The following is a 26950-nucleotide window of genomic DNA, read 5'->3' on the forward strand; positions in this document are numbered from 1 at the left end:
TGGGCGTACTAGGAGGGTGATCGAACGCACCTTCGGCCTCCTAAAGGCCAGGTTTCGGTGCCTGCATATGACAGGTGGATCCCTAATGTACTCACCTAAGAAGGTGTGTCACATCATCGTGGCCTGCTGCATGCTTCACAACCTGGCTTTGCGCCGCCAGGTGCCTTTCCTGCAGGAGGATGGTCCAGATGGTGGTGTTGTGGCAGCTGTGGAACCTGTGGAGAGTGAAGAGGAGGAAGACGACGGGGATGAAACAGACAACAGGGACAGAATCATTGCACAGTACTTCCAATAGGACACAGGTAACAATTCAAACATTATTTTGTTAATGTAAACTACTCTCCTGCATCTCTGCTGCCTGTCTATTTGCCCCAGTGTATGATGACTGAGTTGTGGCTTTTCCCTCCCTATTTCAGATCTGGGGTCCCCACTACGAGTCCTGTGCTTCGTTTCCCCATGGACTACAGCTTTGTGGCAGCTGTTTGTTGACTTCACTATGTACAAGGACATATTTGCACTGTCATGTCAATTACAATATTTTGAATTCACAGCCAGACTCCAGATAGTTTTGTGCAAAATAGGTGTTTATTTCAGTGCTCAAAATGGGATGGGTGGTTTCAAGTGGGTGGGGGCTATGGTGAAGGAATGTCCATGGCAGAGTCCAGAGTAACAGTCACACAGGTGCATTGTCCATAGGCCTGTGGAGAGATGGAGCATGGGCAGTTCAAGGATGGACAGGGTGACAATGTGGGACAGTGGGATGACATCAGGTGGTATCCTTTGCTGGCGGGGGTCTTGACATCCTACTCTGTCTTCTTGCGAGATCTCAGGGCCCTCTTGCGGGGTGGTTCTTCTCCTGCAGGAGGTGGGGGTCTGGTGGGCTGCTGTTGTGCGGGGGCCTCCTGTCCACTAGCGCCGGCGGAGGTGGTTGGCTGTTCTTGGTCCAGGCTAGTGGCAGGGGCCCTTTGTTGTTGTTGAGTGTCCGTCCTGGTGTTGATGAGTTCCTGCAGCAGCCCTACCATGGTAACCAGGGTGGAGGTGAGGGCTCTGATGTCCTCCCTGTACCCCCGATAGTGTTCCTCCTGCAGTACCTGGATCTCCTGGAACCGGGCCAGTACCGTCGCCATCGTCTCCTGGGAGCGGTTGTATGCTCCCATGATGGTGGTGAGGGCCTCGTGGAGAGTGGGTTCCCTGGGCCCGTCCCCCCCCTGTCGCACAGCTGCCCTCCGAGTTGCCCTGTTTCCCTGGGCCTTTGCCCCCTGGCCGGTGTGCCCACTACCACTGCCCCCAGGTCCCTGTTGTTGTTGGGGTGGTGGGTTATCCTGGGTGCCCTGTAGTGGTAGACACACCGCAGATTGACGCGCCCTGGAGACAGAGGCATGGGCCCGCTGGGTGGGAGCTGTGCTGGTGTTCCCAGAGGGGTTTGGGTCTGTAGTGGCCTGTGCCTGTGTGAGGGGAACCGACTGTCCAGAGGTCCCCGATGGTCCGGGCTGGTCATCGGTGTCCAGGTCGACAGAGCTGCTGTCATCGCTGACGGCCTCTTGGGTGGGGGGGGTGGAGAATTCTGGGCCCTCCGTGGCGGTGTGTTGGCGGTCGGGTCCTGCAGGGGTATAGAGGTATGGTTATAGTTTCAATGTGTGCCATATGGGTGTATCTGTGGGTTCCCGTGTCCCCAAGTGCTGGCATTCGTGTGTGGGGGCTTTGGTGAGGGTGGCTTGTGTGGGGGATGTGTATATGCATTGGGCATGCTTTGGTGATGGGTGTCCATGCTTAGTGGACGCATGCAGGCCTAGGTTTTGGGATGTGTGGGTTGTGATGGTGAGACATTGGCAGGGAATAGGTGTGCTGGGGGTGGGGGTGAGGATGGTGGTGGGGGTGAGGATGGTGGTGGGGGTGAGGGTGGGGGTGAGGATGGGGGTGGGGGTGAGGGTGGGGTTCGAGGATGGGGGTGAGGGTTGGGGTATGATTTGGCATGCAGGTGGGGGGGAAGCAGTAGTGAAGCTTCAACTTACCAGAATCCATTCCTCCGCCGACTCCTGCGAGGCCGTCAGGATGCAGGATGTTCAAGACTTCCTCCTCCCATGTTGTAAATTGTGGGGGTTGAGGTGGGGGTCCTCCGCCAGTCTTCTGCACGGCGATGTTGTGCCTGGATACCATGGAACGCACCTTCCCCCGTAGGTCGTTCCATCGCTTCCTGATGTCTTCCCGATTTCTGGGGTGCTGTCCCACAGCGTTGACCCTGTCGACAATCCTCTGCCATAGCTCCGTCCTCCGGGCAATGCTGGTGTATTGGATCTGTGTGCCGAAGAGCTGGGGCTCTACCCGAACGATTTCCTCCACCATGACCCTGAGTTCTTCGTCTGAGAAGCGGGGGTGTCTTTGGGGTGCCATGGAGTGGTGTGTATGATGTGTGGGGTGGAGTATGTGTAGTTAAGTGTGTTGAGTGTGGTGGTGTGTGTTGTTTTGTGTGTGGATATTGTGTGGGTGATGGTGTAGTGTGCCTCTGTGTGATGGTGTTCTGTGATCGCTGCTGTGTCTCTCAGTGCTTCTTTTTGGATTTTGGTCGAAGGGGTTTGTGGGTGATGTGGGTGTGTGTTTTATATTGTATTGTGTGTGTGGGAGTGGTGTGTGTATGTGTATCAGGTGTGTGGAATTCAAATCGGCCAATGTGGCTGAGTTTTGTTCGTTTGTGTGTATTCTGACCGCGGCGGTGTGTACCGCCAATGGAAAACCGCGTTTGAAAGACCGCCGCGTGGATTCGTGGGTCGTAATGGCATGGGTGTATTTCTGTTGGCGTGACGGTGGAGGTTTTGTCACCTCCACTTTTCCGCCGACCGCTGGTCTGGCGGTCTGTTGTGGCTGTCGGATTTTCGGAGGTTTGGCTGCTGCGGGTCAGAATGACCGTGGCGGGTTACTGCGACCGCGGCGGAATTATGGAGGATTTCTGACCGGCGGTAGGCGCCTTTTACCGCCGAGGTCAGAATGACCACCTATATTCTGCCATCTTAATACAGTAATTTGATGATAGCGTCCTTGGTTCCCCCAGGTTACCACCCTATCCCCGCTCATGTTCAAACATTTCCTACCATCGTGTATCGCCACCCACTTTGCCAAGCTAACTAATAACTGTAAAACCCAACTCCCCCACCCCAGGGCACCTACTAACCTGCAGGTAGCCCAGAAAATCATGTAACATTGCAACTTGTTCAAACTTGTAGCTACAGTTCCCGCCAGGCTAGCTAGACCAGCGAGGTACTGGTTCGGAGGGCGGTCAAGTCCGGAGGGGCCGCACATCTTTTTGTTGTGCCGCATCGCCAGGTCCACTCGTATAATGTTTAACCAAGTTCATCAGCAGACCTCAGCGTCACCTTGGGGGCACGTGTCGAGTAGCTCGAGTCCCCAGCTGAAGACACCACTGTATCATCTGAGTCCTCTCCTGAGCCGGAGCTCCCCGGGGGGGAAGCTCCACCACTGACCTGGGCCGCAGCCTCCAGAGCCGCTCTTTTATCTTTTTCTTTTTGCGTTTGTGTTGGCGCTAGCCTCAGTCGATTCCCAGGCCGCCGCGATTCACGGGCCCGTCGAGTCCGGTCTGCAGTCGCACCCTCACCAGCAGGTCTCCTCTCCCGGAGCCCCCGCTTCTCGAGCCATTCCCATGCCTCCGCTGGCGTTTGGAAGAAGGTGGTTTTCTCTTCCAGTATCACTCTCAGCCTGGCCGGATACAACAGTGAATATTGAATCCCTTCGTCTCTAAGGGCCCTTTTGACTGCTAGGAATGAGGTTCGTCTGTTTTGAACATCCAAGGTATAGTCCGGGAATAGCGTCACCTTCCTATTTGCTACCTTAAACTGGCCCATCTCTCTGGCCTTCTGGATGAGAGTGTCTCTGTCTTTGTAGTGCAGGAGTTTGGCAATCACCACTCTGGGTGGCCTACCGGGGGCCAGAGGTCTTGATGGCATTCGGTGTGCACGTTCCAATGTATAAAAGGGCGTTAGGCATCCAGGCGCAACCGTTGTAGTAAACCACTTCTCCAGAAAGTCCACCATGTTGGTCCCTTCGGCTCCCTCAGGAAGGCCCACTACTTGCACATTGTTCCTCCTGTTTCTGCCCTCCGCGTCCTCGGCCCTTTGTTCTAAGCGTGTTACTCTAGCAGCCAGGGAGGTCACCTCTGTCGCTAGATCCTTCTGTTTCGGTCCAACAATTGCCAATGTGGATTCCGTTTCCTTGACCCTGTCCGCCAGTTTATGGTGGTCTGCCCTTAGGAGGCCCACTTTGACCGCTACTTGGTTGATGTCGTGTTGTCGCGTTGTCTTTGTGTCTTCAATCGCCCCCAAAATTTTGTCCAGGGTTTCCTGTACGTTGGATTGCAGATAAGGCTGTTCTTCCATTTCCTTACACGCCGGTGGAGGTGCAGTGTCCATGATTTTCTTTTTGTGACGGGCCTTGGGGGGCATCGGCCAGGTCAGGCGGGGAGGACTGCACCTCTAGGCGCAGGCCCGAGCCACCACTCAGGCCAACTTACTCCTGCGCTCCAGCGTCACAGCAAGCGTGGGCTCAGGATTAGTCCCCCAGTTTGGCGTCAGGCCGGGCCCGTCAGCGCGGTACCAGTGGGGTCCACACCCACTGCTCGTTTACTGGTTTTTTTCAAGTTTTTGGGGTTCTGCCCATACCCTTCTGTAGTGTCCTTTTATCACTTGTTGCATTTTTTTTTTCCTTTTTTTTCTTCCCCCCTTTTTCTTTCCTTTCTTTTCTCTTTTTTTTTTTTTCTGTTGTCTCCAGGGCTCTGCTCCGGTCGGATGAGAGGGCGGCCTCGCGTCTCCTCTGCCGGCCGCTTCTGGTTTTGTTCGCTGCTCCTGGGGCCGAGTGCCGCTCGGCTCCGCCCCCGCTCCTCACGGGGGGGCCTCACCACTTCAGCCCGCGGCACCAGAGCTTACTCGGCCGGGGCCGCTTCTCCGGCCGTACCGACCGTGCCGCGGCTCCCGGCGCCACTCGAGGCCCCGGCTTGTCGGGGCAAGGTAGGCCGCAGGTCCGCCCCGGAGCCGACAGGCTGATTCTGGCTCCCCGCGCGTTCCGGATCAAGGTCGGCGGCCAGGCGGCCTCCGGGGGTCCTCCCCAGCCCAGCGGTTGCCCTCGGTCGTTGAGGCACCCGAGGATGGCACGCATTTTGGTCCAAATTCTAGCGGCCCCTCCGGAGCCAGGAGATCAAGCATGCGCCATCTCCCGGTAGCTGGCCACGCCCCTGTTTTATGTGTCTCTTAATGTGCATTTGTGGGAACAGTCACATCGAGTGCAAATGATCTAAACACTGTGATATCTAACAAATAATGACCGGGAACAGTCAGTTGTGATCACATCAGTTGTCATATCACAAACATCTGGAAAATGAGAAGCCATAGGTGACAGTAAGCTGAGATGCAAAGGAAGTGAATGCCATCATGCGACAGGCCCACAGATAAATCAATAGTCAGAGTAATGGTCAGTTCCACTGTCTCACCTGTTTGTCATTTGAAGTATTGTCGTATAACTGATGTTCTGTTGTCCTCATCCTCATCTTCTGCCTCCTCATCCTCACTGTCCTCAGGGTCCACTGCTGCCACAGGGTCACCTCCAGTCCCCTCCTCCTGCAGAAAAGGCACATGTCGTCTGAGGGCCAGGTTGTGCAACATGCAGCAAGCTACTACTATCTGGCAGACCTTTCTGGGTGAGTAGCACAGAGATCCACCTGTCAGATGGAGGCACTTGAACTTGGCCTTCAGGAGGCCAAAGGTCCTTTCAATAATTCTCCTGGTTCGCCCATGTGCCTCATTATAACGTTCCTCAGCCCCTGTCCTGGCATTCCTCCCAGGGGTCAGCAGCCACAATACGTTTGGGTAGCCAGAGTCACCTGCAAGTATTGAGGGACGACATTTAGCCTTACATAATCCAATGGGGAGAACACCTGAAGGCATACAGTGGGTGGGGGATCTGGCCACTGTATTTTGGCCATCACATTTGGGATGCTGCTATTCCTCAGGACGAAGGCATCATGCACCAACCCAGGATACTTGGCAGTGACGTGGGAGATGTACTGGTCCCCCAGGCAAACCATTTGCACATTCAGTGAGTGGAAACTCTTCTGGCTCCTGAACACCTGTTCATTCTGGTGGGGGGGGACTAACGCAATATGTGTACCGTCAATTGCACCAATTATGTTGGGGATATGGCCTACTGCATGGAATCCTGCCTTTATAGTGGCCAAATAGGTGAGTAGAATGTGCCTGCCCTCCAGTGTAGCCAAGTCCCCAAGGGGTCTGTACACGGGGGTTCGTCTTCTCCTCCCATTCATCCGCAGCGGTAGGTATCTAAGGGTCACAAGAGTGAGTAGGCTGTCACAATTTGAACAATCAAACTTTATCCTCAGTTTACAGGTTGCATTAAGGTGATGGGACAGTGGTAATGACAGGTATGTGCAAGTCTAGGCAGTGACGCAGTAAAGGTTAAGTGATGGTTGTCCATTTCCATGACATCCGCCTGTCCTGTATGTAGGGACAGGTGGAATTGAGGTAACGATGCCGACATTGGGCATCGTGGCAGAAGGCGGTCTTGCACCGCCGTACAGTTCCTCATTTGATAATATGGGGCTCTATGGAGGTCAGTGGCCAAAGGGGATCAGTGCCGGCGGTGACAGTGTACACCGCCACAGTTGTGACTGCGGTTTTCTATCTGATTCCTCACTTGTTTCCTGACCTTCAACAGCAGAACACCTACACTGCGTGTGCTGCTGTGACCTGTGTCTGGAACCTACCGTGGCCTGTGTGATGGGGGAAAGGGCCCCTGCCTTCACTTCGGAGGAGTTGGAGCGATTGGTGGTTGGGGTCCTACACCACTACGGACTGCTGTATGGGCCTCCAGACCAACAGGTGAGTACACCTTGGGCACGATGCATGTGGGAAGGATGCATGGAGATGTGTGTGCAAGAATTGTATCATGGGGGGTGTAATGTGTTGGTGTACATGGTGTGCGCCAGCCAAAGTGTGTGCCACTGGTGACGGAAACAGGATTGGTGGGCCATATGTGTGACAGGCTGGATTGTATGTGTAATGGTGTCCTCCCATCTGTATCGCCTCTGCAGGTCAGCGCCCATCAAAAGAAGGGATTATGGCAAGCGGATCACCCACTGTCGGAACCTGTGGGAGGACCTGAGACGCTGGGCACGGAAGACCGTGGAGGCCCAGCTGGGGATGGCCTCCCAACAAGGAAGGGGTGGCCGTCGGAACCTGATTCCCCACCCCCATATGGCCCGCATACTGGCGGTGGCCTACCCAGAGCTGGATGGGCGCTTGAGGGCATCACAGCAGCCACAAGGAGGTGAGTACAGTGGGTATTACTACAATAATTGATAGGTGGCATGGGATCCGAGTGGTGGGTGTCAGTTAGTGGTGCCCCTTAATGCCAGGCCAGACACTGCTGCGTGATCCAGCTAAAGGGTAATGGTTGAAAGGAAAAAAAGGTAGCCTAGGTAAGGTTGCATTCCATGTCAGACAGGCCTTAGTGGGTCCAAGGAGGCATGCAGTTGGCCCTCATCTTGCTGTGGCATCTAGCCAAATCAATGGCAGTGCAATGCATAGTGCTGAATCCTGATCCCTGTGTGTGACTGTGCTGTGTATGCCAACAGTGGTGTTGGTGCTGTAATTGACCCTGTGTTCTCTTTCGCTCTCCCCCCCCCTTTATCTTCTGTCATCCTGTCCATGTGTGCATTAGCATCATCTGGCGGAGGAGCAGGGGCACAGGTGACAGAAGGAGCTGCATCCCACAGGACCCAGGAGGCAGAGTCCATCAACGCCGAGGGAGCCAGTGGGACAGAGGGCGAAGGAAACACCACGGCGGAGACAAGAGGTGACAACACAGACTCAGATACCTCCTCCGATGGAAGCTCCCTGGTGGTGGCGGACACCTCTGTGACCACCCCAGCTGCAGGTACAGCCGCCATCCCCCGTACCAGCACCGCCCTCCCAGTGCCCCTCAGCGAGTTGCCTGTGCCCGTTCACCCAGGAGGGTGGGCATTTCCTTCGCCCCAGGCACCTTAGGCCCTGCCCCAGTGAGCCCTACTGCCCTGAGTGAGGAGGGTAATGACCTCCTGAGATCCATCTTTGTAGGGCAGTCAACCATTGTGAATGCCATCCAAGGGCTGGCATTCCAGATGCAGCAATGCAATGCATCCCTGGAGGGCATCCACGGTGGCTTGGCGGCCCAACAGAGATCAATTCAGGCTCTGGCCTCCTCTCTGATGGCAGCCATTGTCCCAGTCCCTACCGCCCCCCCCTCCAATTACCACTTCCCAGTCCCAGGCTCCTCAACCCCAACTGATCCCATGCACACATACAGACAAGCATACACACAAGACAACACATAAGAGTAGCACAGTCAAACACAGGCACCATACTTCAACACACAAGCACTCACACAAACACCAGACATTTGCAGACACAACCACATCCACAGCCTCCACTGTCTCACCCCCTCCTCCTACTCCACCTACCTCAGTCATGTCCACACTCACACCTGCATGCACTACTTCAAAAGCCAACATCAGCATCACCACACCAAGCAGCATTCACACCTCACTAGCAGACACCTCCACAACATCCATGCACGCGTCCCCTGTGCCCTCTCCAACCATGTCTGACCTCCCTCCCAAAGCATACAAACGCAAGCACTCAGACACCCAACAGACATCCACCTCACATCAGCACACTCCCCATGCACCTGCACCCAAGTCAAGCAGACATACTCCTCCAACAATCACTCCCTCAACCTCCACTCCCATCCCTCCTCCCCCTTCCCACCCCACCATCCCTAAAAAGCATTTCCTTGCCCAACTTGACCTCTTCCTTCCGCCCGTCCTGCCCGTAAGAGCAGGGTCTCAACGACCCAGCCCAGCACCTCAGCCAAACAGAGAACGCGGACAGTTGAGGCACCTCCTATTCCTGGAGGCAAGACAGTTATGGTTCCGACTCCACCAGCCAGGAAGGGTAAGGATCCCTCAGCCACTGCCATGAAGGGGAAAAAGCCCTCGACTCCTGCCATGAAGGGGAAGAAGCCCTCGACTCCTGCCATGAAGGGGAAGGAGCCCGCACCTCCTGTCATGAAGAAGCCCTCAACTCCAGCAGAGGCTGGCAGGGTGACACCACCACCACCAGTGGTCACGGAGCTCTCACCGCCAGATGAGGCAGTGCAGCCCACTCCTCCTGCAGAGGCTGCACCTTCACCCGCTGAGACAGTGCAGCTCATATCTCCAGCAGAGAGTGCCCAGGAGGCACCTTCACCTGCTGACACTGTGTAGCCCTCACCTCCAGCAGAGGCTGGCAGGATGACACCACCACCACCAGTGGTCACGGAGTCCTCACCTCCAGTTGAGGCAGTGCAGCCCACCCCTCCTGCAGAGGCTGCACCTTCACCGGCTGAGACAGTGCAGCCCTCAGCTCTAGCAGAGGCTGCCCAGGAGGCACCTTCACCTGCTGACACAGTGCAGCCTTCACCTCAAGATGAGACAGCGCAACCCTCACCTCCAGCAGAGGGCATGTAGGCTACCCTCCTGCGACTGCTGTACAACAAGCCCCCTCCAGAACCAGTGGGAAAGTCACCCACTCCAGAGACTGTGGCCTTGCACTCCCCAGCACAGAGAAATGGGCATGAAGCCTCCCCCCAGAACCAGTGAAAAAGTCACTCACTACAGAGACTGTGGCCTTGCACTCCCCAGCACCGAGAAATGGGCATGGAGACCCCTCCAGAACCAGTGGGCAAGTCACCCACCTGAGAGACTTTGACCTTGCACTCCCCAGCACAGAGAAATGGGCATGGAGCCCCCTCCAGAACCAGTGGACAAGTGCCCCGACTCAGCTGAGATGCCCCACACCCCCTTCCCTCTGAGGTGCCTGCCCACTTACAACATGATGCCCCTGCAGAGTTCTGTGCAGTTGATGTCAGGAGACAAGTTGGGCCTCAGACTGTGCCCTGTGGCTATGTGGCCCTTTGTACTCTGGACTGGGCATTGGCCCCTTGTGGACAATTGTACATATCATGTTCATGTGGTGGCTTTTCCCTTGCTTATACATTGTGTCTGTACTTACAAAATCTAGTCCATGTTTTATTGTTCCGTGTGTGATTAGTTTACGTCTGAAGCTGGTTGTGTGTCTGGTGTGTGTTGTGCGTGTGTGTGTCACTCTTGTTTTCCTCCCTCCCTCCCTCCCTTGTTTGCTAGGCGGCTGTACTCACCGTCGTCGTCTTTGTCGGCGTTGGTGTTCCAGGTGGAGCATGGTGTAGAAGGGCATCAGAAGGACTTGCAGTTCCGGTTCCATGGCAGCGGCTGAGTCCTCTGTGTACTTGTTGGTGAGTCTTTCGTTTTCTGTGTTCGGTTTCCGCCAGGCTTTTGATGGCGTTGGCACCGCACTGGAAATTGTTGCAGTGTGCTGTGTCATAATATGGTGGGCGGTACTTTGTCTTCCGCCTGGCTGTTGATGGCTACTGCTGGGGTGCTCTGTGTTAATGGCCTGTTGGGTGGTGTGGTACATTGGCTGTCTATGGGAGTTCTCACCTCAATGGTCATAATTTGGCGGTAATTACCGCCGGACTGTTGGTGGTATTTCCGCCACTTTATCACTCTCCGCCAATGTCATAATGAGGGCCCATATTTTTAAAGTATAACTAGCGCTTCAAAGCTGCAGTAGTGTGTGTACACTATGCAAGTGGTGGGCAGAGACAGTATCCTCTCTAGTTTTGCAGCGATAGACAGTAGTTTGTCAATAGTTGCTTTTTAACTTATTTTCCACTTTTCTGTAGGATTACATTTATTTTCTTACAGGACACATTGTGGTGGGATGATGTTCTCTCAAGTATGTTTCTCAGGCTATTCTGGAGACCCAGCCTTTGAGTAAAAGGATGTTTTTGTCAGCATGAAGCACTGAGGTTGGCTCCAAGCTGGAGCACCCACAACATGAGCACAAGGAAGTGTTAAATTTTCTTGAAGCAGCAATAATGTACAGACTAAGGACAGGCCTGGAAAATATCCTCTTCCTGAAAAATAGAATTTGCAGTCACATCCCTCAGTCCTCCCAAATACCAAATAACAGTGCACAGGAAAGACTAATCTGCATCTCCTTTGTTTTAATGTATAGAGGTAGCTTGGTCTCTTCCCTCCTCACTTCAGTGTCTTGGGTTCTTCCCTCCAACAACAGAAACTCAGGAAAAACATTTCCACTGTCTGAGAAGCTATCCTCAACCCTGTTCACCTGTTTCTAGGGCCTATCGAAAAGTACTTAATATAATAGTACCTCACATTCGAATAATGATATTCCTTTCTACAGTTTTATATCCCCAGAGTGCAGGCTATCTTGTGTTCCTAAAATCCTGAAAATAAATGAAAATGTTGCCTTTGATTTTAAAACTTCAGATTGTCTACTCTCTTGTTTTTGTAAATAACCTGCTCCTTACTTTCCATCTTCTGCATACACCCAGCTCTCGGAGTACATTCTACTCTGTTATGTGCACGTCTACATTAATCTCTATTGTGTTTCTGCACATTGCCCACACTTCATCGCAAAGATCATAACCTGTCCTCTTTTTAATGTCATACCCTAGCAGTACTTAATAAGTAGCTCATCTGCTAATCCCACTATTTTAATGAACTCACATACCTCCCCACTAATGATTACACTTAACTCCTACTAATTTGATCCACCACAAAGACATTAGAGTAAGTACATGGAATGGCCTTCTTCAGAGCACATTACAAACCCCAGTAACCAACAACCATTAACGATTGGATTAGTCACTAACCTTAGTTTCCAGAGCAGACTGCACCCCAGCTTAAAGTACTTCAGAGCCTTATCAGGGACAGTAAACGCTATATAAATGCAATTACAAGTTGTATATGTCCCTTTTTTCTGTAAGGGAGGGTCACGGGGAGAGAAAGAGAAAGGGGCCGGATTGGTTGCTACACATCCGAAAGTGGGAGGAACAAATGTAATATGTTTTTGTGCCTATTCAAAGCACCTTGGGGAAAATAACAGATTTGGTTTTATTCAGGGCACCTGATAAACATAAGTAAGTTGTACTCTATGTAGTCAGAGCTAGGTAGAACCAAACAAAATGGTTACTTGACAGTTGAAAGTCAGCCAAGAAAATTGAACCCAAATTATGCAGAAGTACCTGTTGAATTTTTTTTTATTCCTTTGTGTATGCACCTGGAGATGGTATATTATGTAGTTGTGTCCTCCACAGATCCTTGCATGTATTCATTCATTCATTCGTCCGTTCACCTGAATTTCTGTCTGTGCATCCCCTGTTTAATTTCATGTATTGAAGACATGGGTTTATTACTCACTTCTTTGCTTGGATGCTACAAGAGTACTATAGTTTGAAGCCCGTTTGGTAGGTGTCTAGAATAAAATGAATCTTGTGTTACCATATGTGGAAATGTATAGAAAAACAGTACTTATTAGTATGTCCTTGTGTTTCAGTAGAGGGAGTGTATTACATCCTGGATACATTTTCCCTAGCACCCTTATCATACAGTTGATATCCAGTGTCAATCATTCTACAGATACTCCTTGAGTTCTTCTGACTGGTCAGGAAACCTGTGGTCACCTCAGGCTCTGTCCCCTATTCCAACCTATCAGCTTCTCTGTCCCTTTACCATAGCATCTGTTTGCTAGTCCTCCTGCATCTGTCTTCAAAAGACCCACTTCTGATTCATGTTCCTATTATTCCTCAGGTAGCAGTAAATCTATGAACAGAGCTGCAGGAGCAGCTCGCGGCAAGTAGAAAGGGCGGGCGGCACGTGGGGAGGGGGCGGGTGGGATTAAAATAAAATTAAAAATGAAAATAAAAAAGCTTACCTTAATTGCCTCGACCCGCTCCACTCCTGCTTCTCCTTGCTGCAGGCACAGGCTCCCAGCTTGCCCTGCGGCCAGTGCATCAGGATTGGCTGGGAGCGCCTAGCCAGAGCGCTCCCAGGCAGACTGGGAGCCTGTGCAGGCTTTCTCCAGTCCGGCAACACAGTGCCAGGTTGAAGAGAGAGCACAGTGCGCATGTGTGTTTAGTCGGTGCATTGAGGGGGATGCCCCCGCCCTTTTACCAAACAACGATAATAAACACAGTTTGGTGAAAGTTTTGCAGCTGTCGCTGCTGGTGGGGGGGGCGACGCTCCGCCGCCCTCATGGAGGAGCCACCCCTGCAGAACTGTCTCGCCGTTAGAGATCATGTCAACCATTTGCTATTTTCATTGTTTATTTGTTCTCTCGTATATCGAGTATTGGACATTTTTGTTTTCACTTCATGAATACATAATAATATTTGTTATCACTGAGTTCATAGGTACCTTGTAGGATGCCTTCGTCCATACATAAAGCAATATGTATCACACACCTTTTCTGGGGTTGAGTTTGTGCCTAATTTGTCTGGCGAGGATCCTTCTTAATGAAGATTGATGATATTTTTCATGCTTTAGTAAATTAAACCTTTCATATGGTGTGGTCCTGTCCCGGGGTTCAGGCTTACTGGACCGCCGTAGTAACAGACATGACCATTGTCCTCAGATGGGAGGTGGAACTTACGCTATTGATGGCTCTGCGTGGGCTAAAGAAGGGCTCTGAATGCTCGAGGGTGGATAGGGTCTTCCTGGGCAGCACACACATGGTGGGCAAGCGTGATATAGCCGCCAGTTGCAAGAATCCTGCACCTTTTCCTTTTTTAGGTTGAGCATAGCAGTGCGCAAGCGCTGCCTTTCTGATTTGTTGACATGTATCTGGGCTTTTAACCACGCCCGCCTCACGCTCATCACTTTTAATTGTTCATGGGCTTGCCTTTCAAAAATCGTTTCTTCTCGTTGGTAACTGCTTTTGGTTTGTTCCTCCTTAGGGCGATTTTGTTACTGCCTTGGAGACCGACCCTGCTACATGGATAATTGCACTTTTGCCGATAACTGCGAGCGAACTTCTTTTTCCTTTTGTCTCTCTTTTCGCACTCATAGCGGCACTTTGAATCGGCTCACTTATTTGAAATGTTTTACATTTTCTATTTTCAGTTTGTGTAGTAAGAAAAGTCCAGTTAGGAATTTACAACGCTAATAGCTCTAACTCGAGCAAACGCGAGGCCCATTGCATTACAAATGCGTGTTAGAAAGGGGTGTCCGTTCCCCTGAGCCTGAGCGATGTTACCTTATGACCCAGCATTGCAGCTGCTTGCATTTGCAAACACTGGCCTCAGAATGTTTGTAATTCTATGTCCCACTGGCAGCATCCCCTTTGTGAGAATGGCCCAAGAGAGGTTTCACTTGCCTCTCATTTCTGGGCTTAAATACAAATTAGTATGTGAAAAAATTACACGTGATACATAAAAAGCAAAACCCCCAATTTTTTTTTTTCACGTTCTTTTGTGAACATGTTTGATTTGCTTTTGCAAAATACGCCTTTGACCTTTTAAGTGAGGATTAATTTAAGGGAAGGACATCACTTCTTGTGACATGCTACTTGTGACGTCATTGCAAATTGCATATGATAATTGCCCCTACTCTGTTTTCCTTGGGACTTGTGCCCTGCTTGTATGTTTACTGTTTTGAAATAATGTTGTGTACCCTTTATTTGGGTTGAGCGCACGCAAGCGCACCAGACCATGTTGTAATCTCTATGTGGGCTTCTAACCACGCACATGTTACGCCCGTCACTTTCATTAGTTCGTGGGCTTGCCTTTTGAACAATTCAATTGATTCCATTTGTGAAAGGCATGCACACGTCATGCCTTTTCCAGTGTTTAGCCCTCCTCGAGCGCACCGGTAAACTACTGAAAACATACGAGGCTCTGTGTTTTCAGCTGGTTTCTGGACTACTTTATCTTTTCATTTCCTGTGCAGCGCAGTCTCGCTGGGCAGAAGTCAAGCGCTTTGCATGTCATGGCGACCATCGGCTCGCATATGTGAAACTGTTTTATTTTTCAATATTAGTTTATGTGGCAAGAAAATTCTTTACAAAGCTAATAGCTCTAACGTAAACAAACGCAAGACCAGTTGCATTGCGAATGCTTGTTATTTCCACACTGCTTTTTTTAGGAAAGCAGTTGCAGATTTCTAGGCACTCACAATTTAATTAGCTCCTATCGGATGATTTTAAGGATTTGGGAACCATGGGTCATATAATAATGGCTCTGCACACAGCCAAGTGCCTGTTTTTTTGCAATTAATATGTCTAAAAGTATAGCATATAACTCGAAATTCCTCTGAGTTACTGCATGAACTTTATATATAACAAGTCAAAAACACAGGGACACAATCTCTGTTCACTGTTTCCGAGTTGATCAGTTTAAAGTTTGTGCATTTACTCAGAGAAATTACAAATTAGATGCTTCAAACTTTGGTGATCTTTCATTCAAAACAGGTATTGGGAAAGGTAATAGGTCTAGCCTATGAGAGTGCTATTAGCTTTCCCAATGTCTTTTAGCCATGGTGTAGAGCAGCGTGGCTGCTGTGCAACATGGCTAAAAGTAATATAAAAAAGAAACGCTATAAAACTTTTTTTTCCTTCCCTCATGTTTCAAAATAACTTTTATAGCTTTTTTTCAATAACCTTTAGCCATGCCGTTCAGCAGTCACAGTACTTTACAACATGACGAAAGACATTGGCAAAGCCAATACCTCTCATTTAGGTGAGACATATTGGCTTTGCCAATGTTTGTTTGTAAGTAAATGCAGCCTGTTTTCCTTAAAGGAAAACGGGATGCGTTTAAAAAGAAAAAAATGAATTTTTGAAATTTCATTTTTTAAGCATAGGCAGGCTCCTAAAGAATATTTTTCCAACCATTCTCAAAGATTTGCAAATGGGCTACCATCATCTTTCAATTGACTGTAAAATGTGAATGTTTTGCAACTGCATTTTGATCGCAAAACATTCATGTATTCCAATCCAATTCGGTATTTGTACATCACAAAAAAGCATTTTTGCATTTGCAGACGGCTAGATTCACAGAATCGGCCATTTGCGAATACCAATATGCTTTGTACATCTAGCCCTTAGTGTTTAGCAAACTCATAGTCTTTTTATGTTTAAATTGTGATTAAAATGGCGAATGGTTGAGACAATGGAATTAATATTATTGATTCAGTTCTGTTATGAAACTGGTTTGTATTGTTCTACTTTGATTAATTTTAAATGTTCTATTGATACTGTATTTCTCTGTTATTGTTTTTCCATTATTTTAGGAGATAAACCTTCTCTTGCATATGGAGCTCGAGAAACAGATTCAAGATGTCGAAGCGGAGATCTGCACAATAAGGAAGCAAATTAATATAATAAAAGTAGGTTCATGTTGGCGTTATATGGCTTGCAACGTTTTGCCTAAGAAGTTTTACCACAGTCTATCTGTAAGTGTGTGCTCATGTCTTCCCTCTAACAAGATCTGTACTCTAAGAGATAAGGAGAAGATGATGCAGAACTTCACAGAAATGCTGAGGGCTGTGAAGCTCACCGAGGGGAAGGTTCTGCAGCTGGCAGAGGGCATGGAGAGAGCAGCCCTGGACCAGGCAGAGGGAAGGCTCAGCGAGCTTGGGGAGAAGAGAACTGAGCTATGGCAGAAGCTACAACAGAGCACCAGAGCTGGTGGAAGTGAACAGCTTTTAAAGGTGCGTATAACTTTGCTTGGAGCTACATGACATTGCCAAACACTAGCTGAGCCCATGGGTTGTCCAGCTGGATGATCACAAAGCAGTTAAACTCTAAGACTGGTGTATATTATGATATGAGAAATATGAGGAAAGATGTTGTCATAATAACATAAGATGTGAAAATTAACGCTCATGATGCAGAAAAAGGCACATTTTAGCTTTGTGGTTGCTTTTAGGGTGAGATAAAGCCATAGGAAGTCAGACAGAGCAATGCAGTTTGCCAGTTTTCATTTGCTCCTTGTGACACAGCAGATACAGAAAAATTTAGTTTGTTTGTTAATTCACTGTTATTAGCCAGAATTAACTTGAGATTTTAGAATGGTTAACACAAGTCTCATTAAAACATTATTGACCAGATATACAACACAAATTTGTGGTCGCAAAAGGCGGAAATTGAGTCTGTATGCAGTTACCAATTCGCAAAATAGGGACTGCGACTCGCAGTTAGGAAGGGTCGTCCTGAGGGTGTCCCTTCCTAATTGCAACTCAAAGGGGGATGTATGATTGTTTTGTGACTGTGAATGCAGTCACAAAACAATCGCAGTTAACACCAATTTCAAATTGGTGTTAACCCATTCGCAAATGGGAAGGGGTCCTACGGGTCCCCTTCCCTTTTGGGAACCCTTCCCCTTTGTGAATGGTAGCGAAAATGTTTTTTTAAGAGCAGGCAGTGGTCCCACACACCACTGCCTACTCTAAAAAAGAAAATGAAAATACATTTTTTAATTTGTATTTCAAAAAAAGAAAAACTGCTTTATTGAAAAAGCAGTCACAGACATGGTGGTCTTCTGAGCCCAGCAGGCCACCATCCCTGTGAGTACTGCCATTCCCAAATGGGTTGCAAATTTTGACCTGCCTCATCAATATTGATGAGGCAGGTCACTTGCGACCCATTTGTGAATCGCAAACAGTGTGGTTAACACTGTTGTACATTTTGTTTTGCGATTCACAATTTGTGATTCGCAAATGGATTGCAAATTGCGAGTCACAAAACAAAAGGTCGTACATCTGGCCCTATTTCATAATATCAATATAAATCGTAAAGAACGCAACATTCTGATACTTGACTTGCACATTTCATTAGATATTTGCAAAGCAGAAAATTTGATGGATAAAGATGAGTATAGTGACAATGTGAAAAAAGGTAGAGGAAGAAAGTTTAAGGAAATGATAGAACATTGCTGGGAAATAGAGAATGTTTCAATAAAGAATCATGAACTTTGAAGAGAGAGAGAAAGGAATATAGATGAGGATCATAAGGTCTACAGAAGCATGAAAAAATTATCTTTTCTACCCACCTAGATCACAGAGATTTATAAGTCTGATTATCTTTGTATGGAAGCAGAAATAAGGTTTCTGTCTGCAGAGAGAGAGAGGAAGCAAGATAAGACAGAGAGCGAGAGAGAGACAGAGTTGATGGGAGGAAAAGAAAAAAAAAATACCGGCCAAAAAATCCATTGTGTTTAACAGAGCATTATTATAGCGAAAATGACATTTGTTCAATGTGAAACTAATGAGTATTGAGTGGAAGGGAACTTGGGTATTCACTGAGGTGGCCAGTTGGAGACACTCCTAGAAATTATACCTCCAGGCCCACTAGGGGCAGTAGGAACAGAACAGCAGCATTTAATACTGAAAATAGAGACTTTTTACTTAGCATCTATTTCGACTTATAATCTCACTGCTAAAGGTATCCTTAAACCTTTAGGCATGTTACAGAGATGATGAGAGCTCCCATAGGCTCGAATCAAATATCCATTGGGAGCAGTGAGGGTGGGGTGATTGGGGGACTGGGACACCATCTACAAACTACAATGGAGGGTGTTGGACAGAGAATAGGTACAGATCTGCAGATAGGGGCAATTGGGAAGGGCTTCTTGGGCAAGCCTAACTAGCTAAAACAAAGTTCTATCATTTCTTCCTGTCATCCCAAAGTAGTCATCTGTGCTTTGGTTAATTCTGGGTTCATATATACTAATGCTCCATCCTTATGTTTGCTAGATTATCAAAAAGAAAAAAGCTGCTGCAGACTGTCCAAAATCCTGGGGTCCAAATTATCCATGGGCAGAGGTTCAGCTTCCCAACATACACAATGGCTGCCAATTTCCAAGGGAGACATATTTAAAGTTCTTTGACTTTCAAGTGCCTGTCTGAACTGCCACCATATATAAGTCTTCGAGCGTGGTTCTGCCTACTACTGCTGTCTGGTAATACAGACTTGATAGCCTTTCTTTAAAATGTGAAAGTAGTATAGGAGATTCAAGCTTCTACACTTTCAAATAAGCTTTCATTGCATATTTCTCCCAATTCTGATCCGAAACAGAAAAGGCATAAAATCACTTTTGTTCAAATGAGTTCTAGTATGTGCCTGCAGCATGTAAACTATTTTAATTGACAAACTTATATATGAAATTCCATAAGGTTTATGATGAATAAATAAAGAAGACAAGACCTCACAACATTATCAAAGCTACCCTCTCATCAAAGTGAAGTGAACTACCAAACAGTGTCCGCAGAAGGTGGTGTATATATAACACACCAGCTAGCGGTCCCCACTGGGTAGTTAGTGATAGTTAGATTTGCTTTTCCATAGAGAACGCGTTTTTGGGTTTGCTAATAACTTTAGCGCTGTTTGAGAAATATTCACAAAACTTTCCAAAAAAAAGCGAATTCACTTTAGCTCCTTCCTGTAAACTTCCAAGGTGAGCCGTCAAGCAGAGGCTGAGAAAAAAGAGGGGCACGGAGCCATAAAAGCTAATTTCCCTAGGCATTTTCCATAGACTTCTTTAGGCAGGGCTGCAGCAAAAACTGCTGAACAGAATTACACCAAATCTGGCAGGAAGCTAGATCTTGATCCGCAGATTGTGCCTTTTTGTTGTTTGGTGTAACTTGTTCTTTAGTTTTTGAAAACTAAGGCCCTCATTACAACATTGGCGGTAATGACCGCCTATCGCCACGGCGACAGCCACCAACATACCGCCGCCGTGGCTACCAGCCAGCAACACCTATTATGACCGTCAACGGTCATGGCGGCGGTAAGGCGGTAAGGCAGTGCTGCTGACAACAGCACCGCCACGCCAGCAAAACACCACCAACCGTATCATGAGCAATGATACGGCCTGGCAGTGTTTTGCTGGTGGACGCTGCTGCTGACAGCAGCGCCGCGGGCCGTCTCCTGCCGGAGGACCCCCTGCAAGCAGGTAAGTCGGGTTCTCCGACTGGAGTGGGGTTGGGGGGTGTTGTGTGTATGCGGCGGGGGCGGTGGGTGTATGTTTTGGGATGCGTGCATGCGGGTGTGAGTTGCGTTGGATGCTTGCGTGAATGAGTGATTGTGAGTGTTGTGTGTTTTGGATGCATGTGTGTGACAAGGTATGTTGGTGTGTGTTGTGGTGTGTGGGTATGTATGTGTGCATGCGTGGGTGGAGGTGGGTATGCGTGTGTGCATGTGTGTATATGGGTGTGCGTGTGGGTGTGTATATGTGCGGGGGCAGGAGCGGGTGGGGAAGGACTCTGGGGAGGGGGTGGGGGGCAGGGGAGACCCCTGTCACTGCCAGGGAAGGGATTCCCTGGCACTGATACTGCCTACTGCCATGGTTTTCATGGCGGTACAGAAACCACGAAAACCATGGCAGTAGGCCGGGTCGTAATGCCGAGGGTGGGAATGTGACAGCCGCCGGGCTGGAGATCGAAGTCTCATTACCCATTTTTTTTACCGCTGCTTGAACACTGACCGCCAGGGTTGTAATGAGGGCCTATGTTTAAAAATATTTGCCTATCTGGACTGTTGGGTCCATGTGAGGCTCACAAGAGCACCAGTTTAAAAACAGAGCGTTCTGATTGGCCCCAGGAGCTTTTTTTTTACCCTTGAGCCAATTTGCTTCAGTGGGGGTCAGACTGCTGCAGGAGCGAGCGCTCTGATTGGCTGCCAGCAACATAAGACACATTTTGCTGGCAGCCACTGCAGGATTTGGGGACTAAGTCCCATATTTATACTTTTTGACGCAAAACAGTTTTGCATCAAAAAGTATAGCGCCGGCTTGCGCCATTCCTGGATGCCAGCCGGGCGCCAAATTTATGGAATGGTGCAATCGGTCGCAAAGGATGGGCTAAGGAAAAAAAAAAAAAATGACATTAGCCGGTTAGGGCCGGCGGTATGGGAGAAGGGGGTTTTGCACCCAAAAATGACGTTAGGCTGGTTAGAGGCAAACAAAAATGCCTCTAAACAGCCTAGCATAATTTTCTGATGCAAAACCATCCATACCACATGACTCCTGTCTTAGAAAAGACAGGAGTCATGCCCACCACCCCAATGGCCACCCCAGGGGACATGGGCCCCCTGTCCATGGCTATTGCACACTGTGCCATGCAAGGGGTCCCAAGTTGGGCCCCAATAGCACTTTAATAAAAAATAAATACTTATACTTGTCCCTCTGGATTGGGTGGGGGTGTTCCTGGGGCTTGAGGAGGGAACCTGTGGACCCATTCCATGGTGTTCAACCATGGAAATGGGTCCACAGGTCTCCTGACGCTTGGTCTGACCCAGGCGTTAAATAATGGTGCAAAGGAGGCTTTGCACCATTATTTAGTCCCTCCTCCCATCCGTGGGCCATTTTATCATGGGGGGACAAATATGCAAATTTGAAAATTCAGCGCAAATGGAGTATAAATATGCCCCTTAGCCTCCTGTTCTGGACTTTTTTTTTTAAAGTTATATATTACATATTATATCACTCAGTACATGTTCTATGATATCATTTATGAAATTACTGATGCCATCTCAACTGACATCATGTGGCATTGAAGTTAAGCCTACCATTGCAGCCTGTGGGTTGCAAGAGTGACCAGACCCATACTTTGAGACAACCCCCTGAACAACTTCATGTTTGGTTGTGCAAGAATTAAGCGACTCATGGTAATGTCTCCAAATACAAAGAAAAGATAATCAACATTTTCCCAGCATTTGATCTCTTTGCCCATTCCTACCCAACACCTCTGATTTCAAGAGGCGTCAAAGAGGAAATAAAGGCACTCTCTGGGCCTATGAACCCAAGCAGTAAGGTGCTGATTCCCTGAGACCCCAGAACGCTCTTTGAGGTCCCCAAAGTATCTTTGGGTAACCTCAGTTCACCAACCCTAGAATATAGGCTCTAAGTACTCTAGAGAGGCAAGGAAATCTTAACTACGACTGTTCAAAATCAAGATGCTGCTATAGTTAGCAAGGGACGTAAACCGAACTGTGAGTTACACATAGGATCTTGCTGATTTGGCAACTTTGCACTTGAGTGGTTTAAGTGAGGGCTACTATGTGAATCTTTTTGGGTGGGCGAAGGGGAGTACACTTGAATGCTGGGGACCCACTCCATTGATGATTTTGGCAACAGCTCTGTATGTGAAGAATATGGCCCGTATTTAGAGTTTGGTGGACAGAGTACACCGTCAAAACCTGGTGGATATCCCGTTCACTGGATACCAAGTGCCCCAGACTACAATGCCCTTGTAATTTGACAAATGGGATATCTACTACATTTGCAAGAGTATGGCGTCCCTCCCCCTAAATTCTAAGTAAGGCTCCAAGTCATATTAGCTGCATTCCTTCAGCACATTTCTGTGGGTGGCCTTATAGCAGTCTAGTGATGCCTTGCCACGCGTGTCTCACTGACAAGGGTCACACAGCCTCGTATGTTTTTGTGAGGTGTTTTAATGATGCTCTGTTATCATCAAGGATGATTGTGTGAGGAGCAAAACATACTGTTTGTGAGTATTTCCCTGCTAATTACATTGATTTGCTGCCGGTTTAACAATTGGAGAGGTGCTTCCCTCTACCATATTAATCAATCACAGACTGAAATATTTGAATAATGACTAACAGTCAAATACCAGTATCTCCTAAAGCTGCCCAACAGTCCTAAAAAGGCTAGCATTTCTCTAAAGATCTGCTGGGCAGGTAGGGAAGGAAAAGTAGAGAAAAATAATGGCTGAGGGAAGTGATCAAAAGAGAAGTAAAGAGTTAGACGATGTGAGGTGGAGAGGAATATCTGTGACAAATAATTAGAAATCCTCATACTTTGTTCCAAGAATATAAGGACAATGAGAAGAAGACCTGGGAGGCAGGATATGACCCTCACCCCACTGGCTATGGGGTCCCTGCGATGGAGGCCACTTCCTCATGCCCTCACCACAATGCCATAGCCAGGTACATTTTATGTAATCATCAGCTGAAGAGGGTGATATCAGGGGATGGCTGTGGCTGGTTATATTCCTAGGGATGCAGGAGAAATTCTTACGGGGCACTGAAGGCACTGGCCCAGCACTTGACTAGACCATTGTGGCATGTGCTGTACTTTCAACGTTCTGGCCTAACCATATGTTGCATGGCCGGCAACTCTAATGAGATCACTATGATTTTAGCCCAGCAAGGTCTTCAGCACATGGTTAGGACACATTAGGGGCTTGTTGAAGGTGCAGGCCATAGGACACTGCCTGTTTTGCTTTTGGATTTTCTGAGATTACTACAAGGAGGCAGAATTCAAGGACCTTGGTTGCACTACTATCCTTTGCAAAACTACAGTGTACTCTGCAATATACGTTATTACATAACATTTAAAAGAAGGATTGCCAGTGTTACTGCCTTGGTCATGCCAAGAGATACATAAATTACGTATGTGTATGTTACCTGGCAAGACGTTGTACTGTGAAACATTGTGTTTTCAAATTTACCTTTCTGATCACATTTAGAAACAAACTGCACTGCCCTCTCCCAGCACAGCACAGCTCTTTCACTTTTCCATCTCGTACTCCCACTTGAAGGCTACCTGCAGGCACAGCCCCAAGCAGCCTACCTATCCTTTCCATAAAGCTGCTCTCACCGGTACTGGGGCTTCTTTCTGTCTGTGACACCCTGTGCTTGCATGTCCTTTTGTCCGTCCCGCGTTCTGGAACTCCCTTCTGCTGTATATGAAGGATATAGCGGAGATCCTGTATGTTGATGGTTTGGCAGGGTCATGATATGTTGATGGTTCCTAACTTGTCAATTGACTTTTATGATTTTGTGGGAACCTAACCTAACCATTCTTATGCTCTTATGTATTAGTATGGACCTGGTGTGCAGTAGTGCTTGTTGATGTGCTCTAGTGAGCCTTAACATGCTTTGATACGCTTTGATGTTTATTTTGCCACTTCAGGACCTTAAGGGACCGGTGATGGATGTGAATCCTGACTGTAGCCGAAGCAGCTGGAGCCCAGAGAATCTACCCCTTGCACGTCTAACTCACACCATCACAGAATTCAAGCAGCAGCTTCTGAGCCTGTGCACGAAGCATGTAGAGAGCATCGTTCAGAGAGGTGAGTCCCAGGTGCTCCAGTGACACCAGGAGATAACTCCATAGGCCTGGCAGTAGGAGGAGGTGTACATGCAGAGTATTGCACATGGTGCTTGATTTCCCACTGTGTACATGCCTATGCACGTTGGAGCCCAGGGATGACACCAGTGCATCTTGTGGATAGAAAAGTATGAGTGGCCGGTGTGTCGCAGATGACAAGGCTTAGGATGCTTGATAGCTTTATTTCTTCAGCCGCCCTGACCAGACTGAGTCCGGGTTTCTTGCCCTACTGTTGATTTCATTTAGGTTTTTTTTAGAAAATTAAGTAGATGCAGAAAGATTAGGTGTAGTTTGCAAAGCACTATGGGGCATATTTACAATCCCCTAGCGCCTCCTACCGCAATTTTTTTTATGCAAGGGCGGTGTCAAGAGGCCTTTTCCCCTTGTCAGATTTACAAAGTGGCGCAATGCAAGCATTGAGCCCCTTTGTGACCCCTTGTGCCACATTATGCCTGTGCCAGGCATTATGTATGCAAGGGGGACATTCCCCCGTTAGGAGGCCCAGAACATGGGGCAATGAAATTCACGAGATTTCACTGCACCATTTTTCCCGTCATTTTTAACGCCTGCCCAATGTAGGCATTAAAGGGCTGCTCCCATTGTTTCCTGCGAGCCTCCTCATACATTGCTAGGCCAGTGCCAACATTTTTGACACTAGTCGACCAATGCGCTACAATTTGTGCTAGTGTGCTCCATGGTGCACTGTATTGTAAATACAGTGCTACCATGGTGACATTAAGGGGCGCAGGGGGGTGCAAGAAAAGTGGTGCATCGTAGCTGATGCCCTCTTTCTTGTAAATATGCCCCTATGTGCTTTTGAATGTCGGCGTCTATGTTTTAGTGAAGTATTCGTAGGAACAATTTTCCTGGAGCAGATGAGGCTGAAGCCTACTTTAAAGCCTGCTGGCATGTAGTAGTGTGCAGCTAGATGCAATGCTATGCACACAGGAACAAGGACAGCAAATGTAGGGCCCAGAGGTGTGTGGGGAAAAGGAAATGTCCCTGTACAGTGTGGATGTGGAGGATTGATAAAGTGACTGCTTACCACGGTACACTTCAGGCCTTAAGGCCCACTCACCCTGCCCATGCCTGTTCAGCAGGGGTGGAAAGACTGTGCATAAAGAGGGGGCAGGGCAAGGGAGCCTGGTGGAGACTACTCACCCTTGATTTACTAATCGCTGAGATAGTGGGTATATATAAATCAAGACGACTGCAGACATTGTGGTTATATCGCCTGATTTCCCTGATTAATGTTAAGCTAAAATGATTGCTAATGTTTTAGCCACTTGCCTCCTTGAAGTAGTAGGGTCACTGGTGCACTCAGACCAATGTGGCTTTATGCAAGATCGCTCCATACATTATCACATCCGGTGCCTACACAACACCCTGACTTTGTCAAAATATCGGGAGAGCTCTGTGGGCCTGTTGATGGTAAATCTCAAGAAGGCATTCAACTCATTAGAGTGGGACTACCTGTTTATGCTGATTACAGGGCTCAATTTTGGGCCGCAGGTTTTGGGTTACGTTCATCCCTTGTACACTGATTTGGTGGCAAGGGTTTGAATAGGCATAGCACTTTCAGGGGTCTTTTGGTGGAGTAGGGAACTAGGCATGTTCCCACTGTCCCTACTGCTCTTCACCATTGCAATTGAGCCTCTGGTGGAGTGGGCCCACACTAACTCTCTCCTGATAGGATTTGAAGGGGCACCTGGATTGCCAGACAAAGTCTGTCTGTGTGCGGATGACCTTGTGCTCTTTCTTCAGCAGCTGGAAAAAATACGTATCCAAGGCCCTATAAATACTTAGATCTGTGGGCAAACTTAGCATAAACTGTAGTGTACCCGGTCAGACCACAGGTGGCAAAACTCCAGTGGGCAGCAGTTGCCCACTGGAGTTCCACTATTCAGGAGACTATATCGCTAGACATAGAATGCACGCCTGTGAGAGCAATCTCGCTCCCTTGATTGCGAAACTGTAGAGTGACTTTGCCTTTTGGTCCCCTCTCCCGCTGTCACTGATTTTGTGCGCTGCAGTCTTTAAGATTGTCTTGCCGCCAAGGTATCAGCTTCAGAATTTACTGTACCGTGTCCTGAATCACTTTTTCAATAGCATTAATGCATTGCTTCGATATTCCTGTGGGCAGGGGAAGCCCCACACATTACTATTACTAAATGCTACAAATCTCCCTATGATGGTGGAATAGGTGCACTAGATATCATGACATGCTATTGCACAGCACACTTTTCATCATAAATGACTGGCTGAGCGATCTCCAGAAAGACCCTTCATTCACAACAGAACAATGGAACAGGGTAGGTACTTACCTCCACCCTTCCAATGTAGCAGGGGGGAAATATTATACTTACTGCCCACCACAACCAGTGTTAGCATTTTATGGTGTGGGACACTGAGGATTATATAGATGCATAACCAACTTTCTAACAAGACACAGCTTTGGAGGGAACTATGCTAGGGGACGTTAGTGCCTTCTAGGGGTTCCATCGAAGAGGTGATATTGGAATATCTAAGACGGGGGATGTCATGACCAGCTATACCATATTCTTCCGTGAATACGTTTAAGTCACATAAGACATGCATAAACACCAATTCTACAAATATTTGTAATTAAGGCATGCCCTATTTCCACACATCAAAGACATGACAGAGCTCTCTGACTTCAATCTGGCAGGAGGCTAAGCTCCTGATGAACATGTGTACCCATAAGATATCCCAGCTATACCGCTCCTTAGTAATTCACACCCCACTCTTTTGACACCCTTAGATTAGCATGGAAAACTACATTGGAAAACTTTTAGACGAGGACTAACAAACAGCCATGATGGCACCACATGAGGAAGCGATTGCCACCCAGTACCGGGTGAGG

At 48.3% G+C, this 26950-nt stretch overlaps 1 protein-coding gene across 2 annotated transcripts in view; it reads left to right on the top strand.

The window, feature by feature from the left end:
- LOC138246025 (tripartite motif-containing protein 16-like protein) overlaps positions 1 to 26950 on the top strand; it is a 60701-nt gene that overhangs the window by 22494 nt on the left and 11257 nt on the right. For both annotated transcript variants that reach the window (XM_069200179.1, XM_069200181.1), the window contains exons 2-4: positions 16226 to 16321; positions 16421 to 16645; positions 23869 to 24028. In XM_069200179.1, coding sequence (XP_069056280.1) covers positions 16226 to 16321; positions 16421 to 16645; positions 23869 to 24028 — 481 coding nt within the window. The remainder of the gene's footprint in view (positions 1 to 16225; positions 16322 to 16420; positions 16646 to 23868; positions 24029 to 26950) is intronic.

The sequence above is a fragment of the Pleurodeles waltl genome, chromosome 7, assembly GCF_031143425.1.
Source record: "Pleurodeles waltl isolate 20211129_DDA chromosome 7, aPleWal1.hap1.20221129, whole genome shotgun sequence".
NCBI classification, from domain to species: domain Eukaryota; kingdom Metazoa; phylum Chordata; class Amphibia; order Caudata; family Salamandridae; genus Pleurodeles; species Pleurodeles waltl.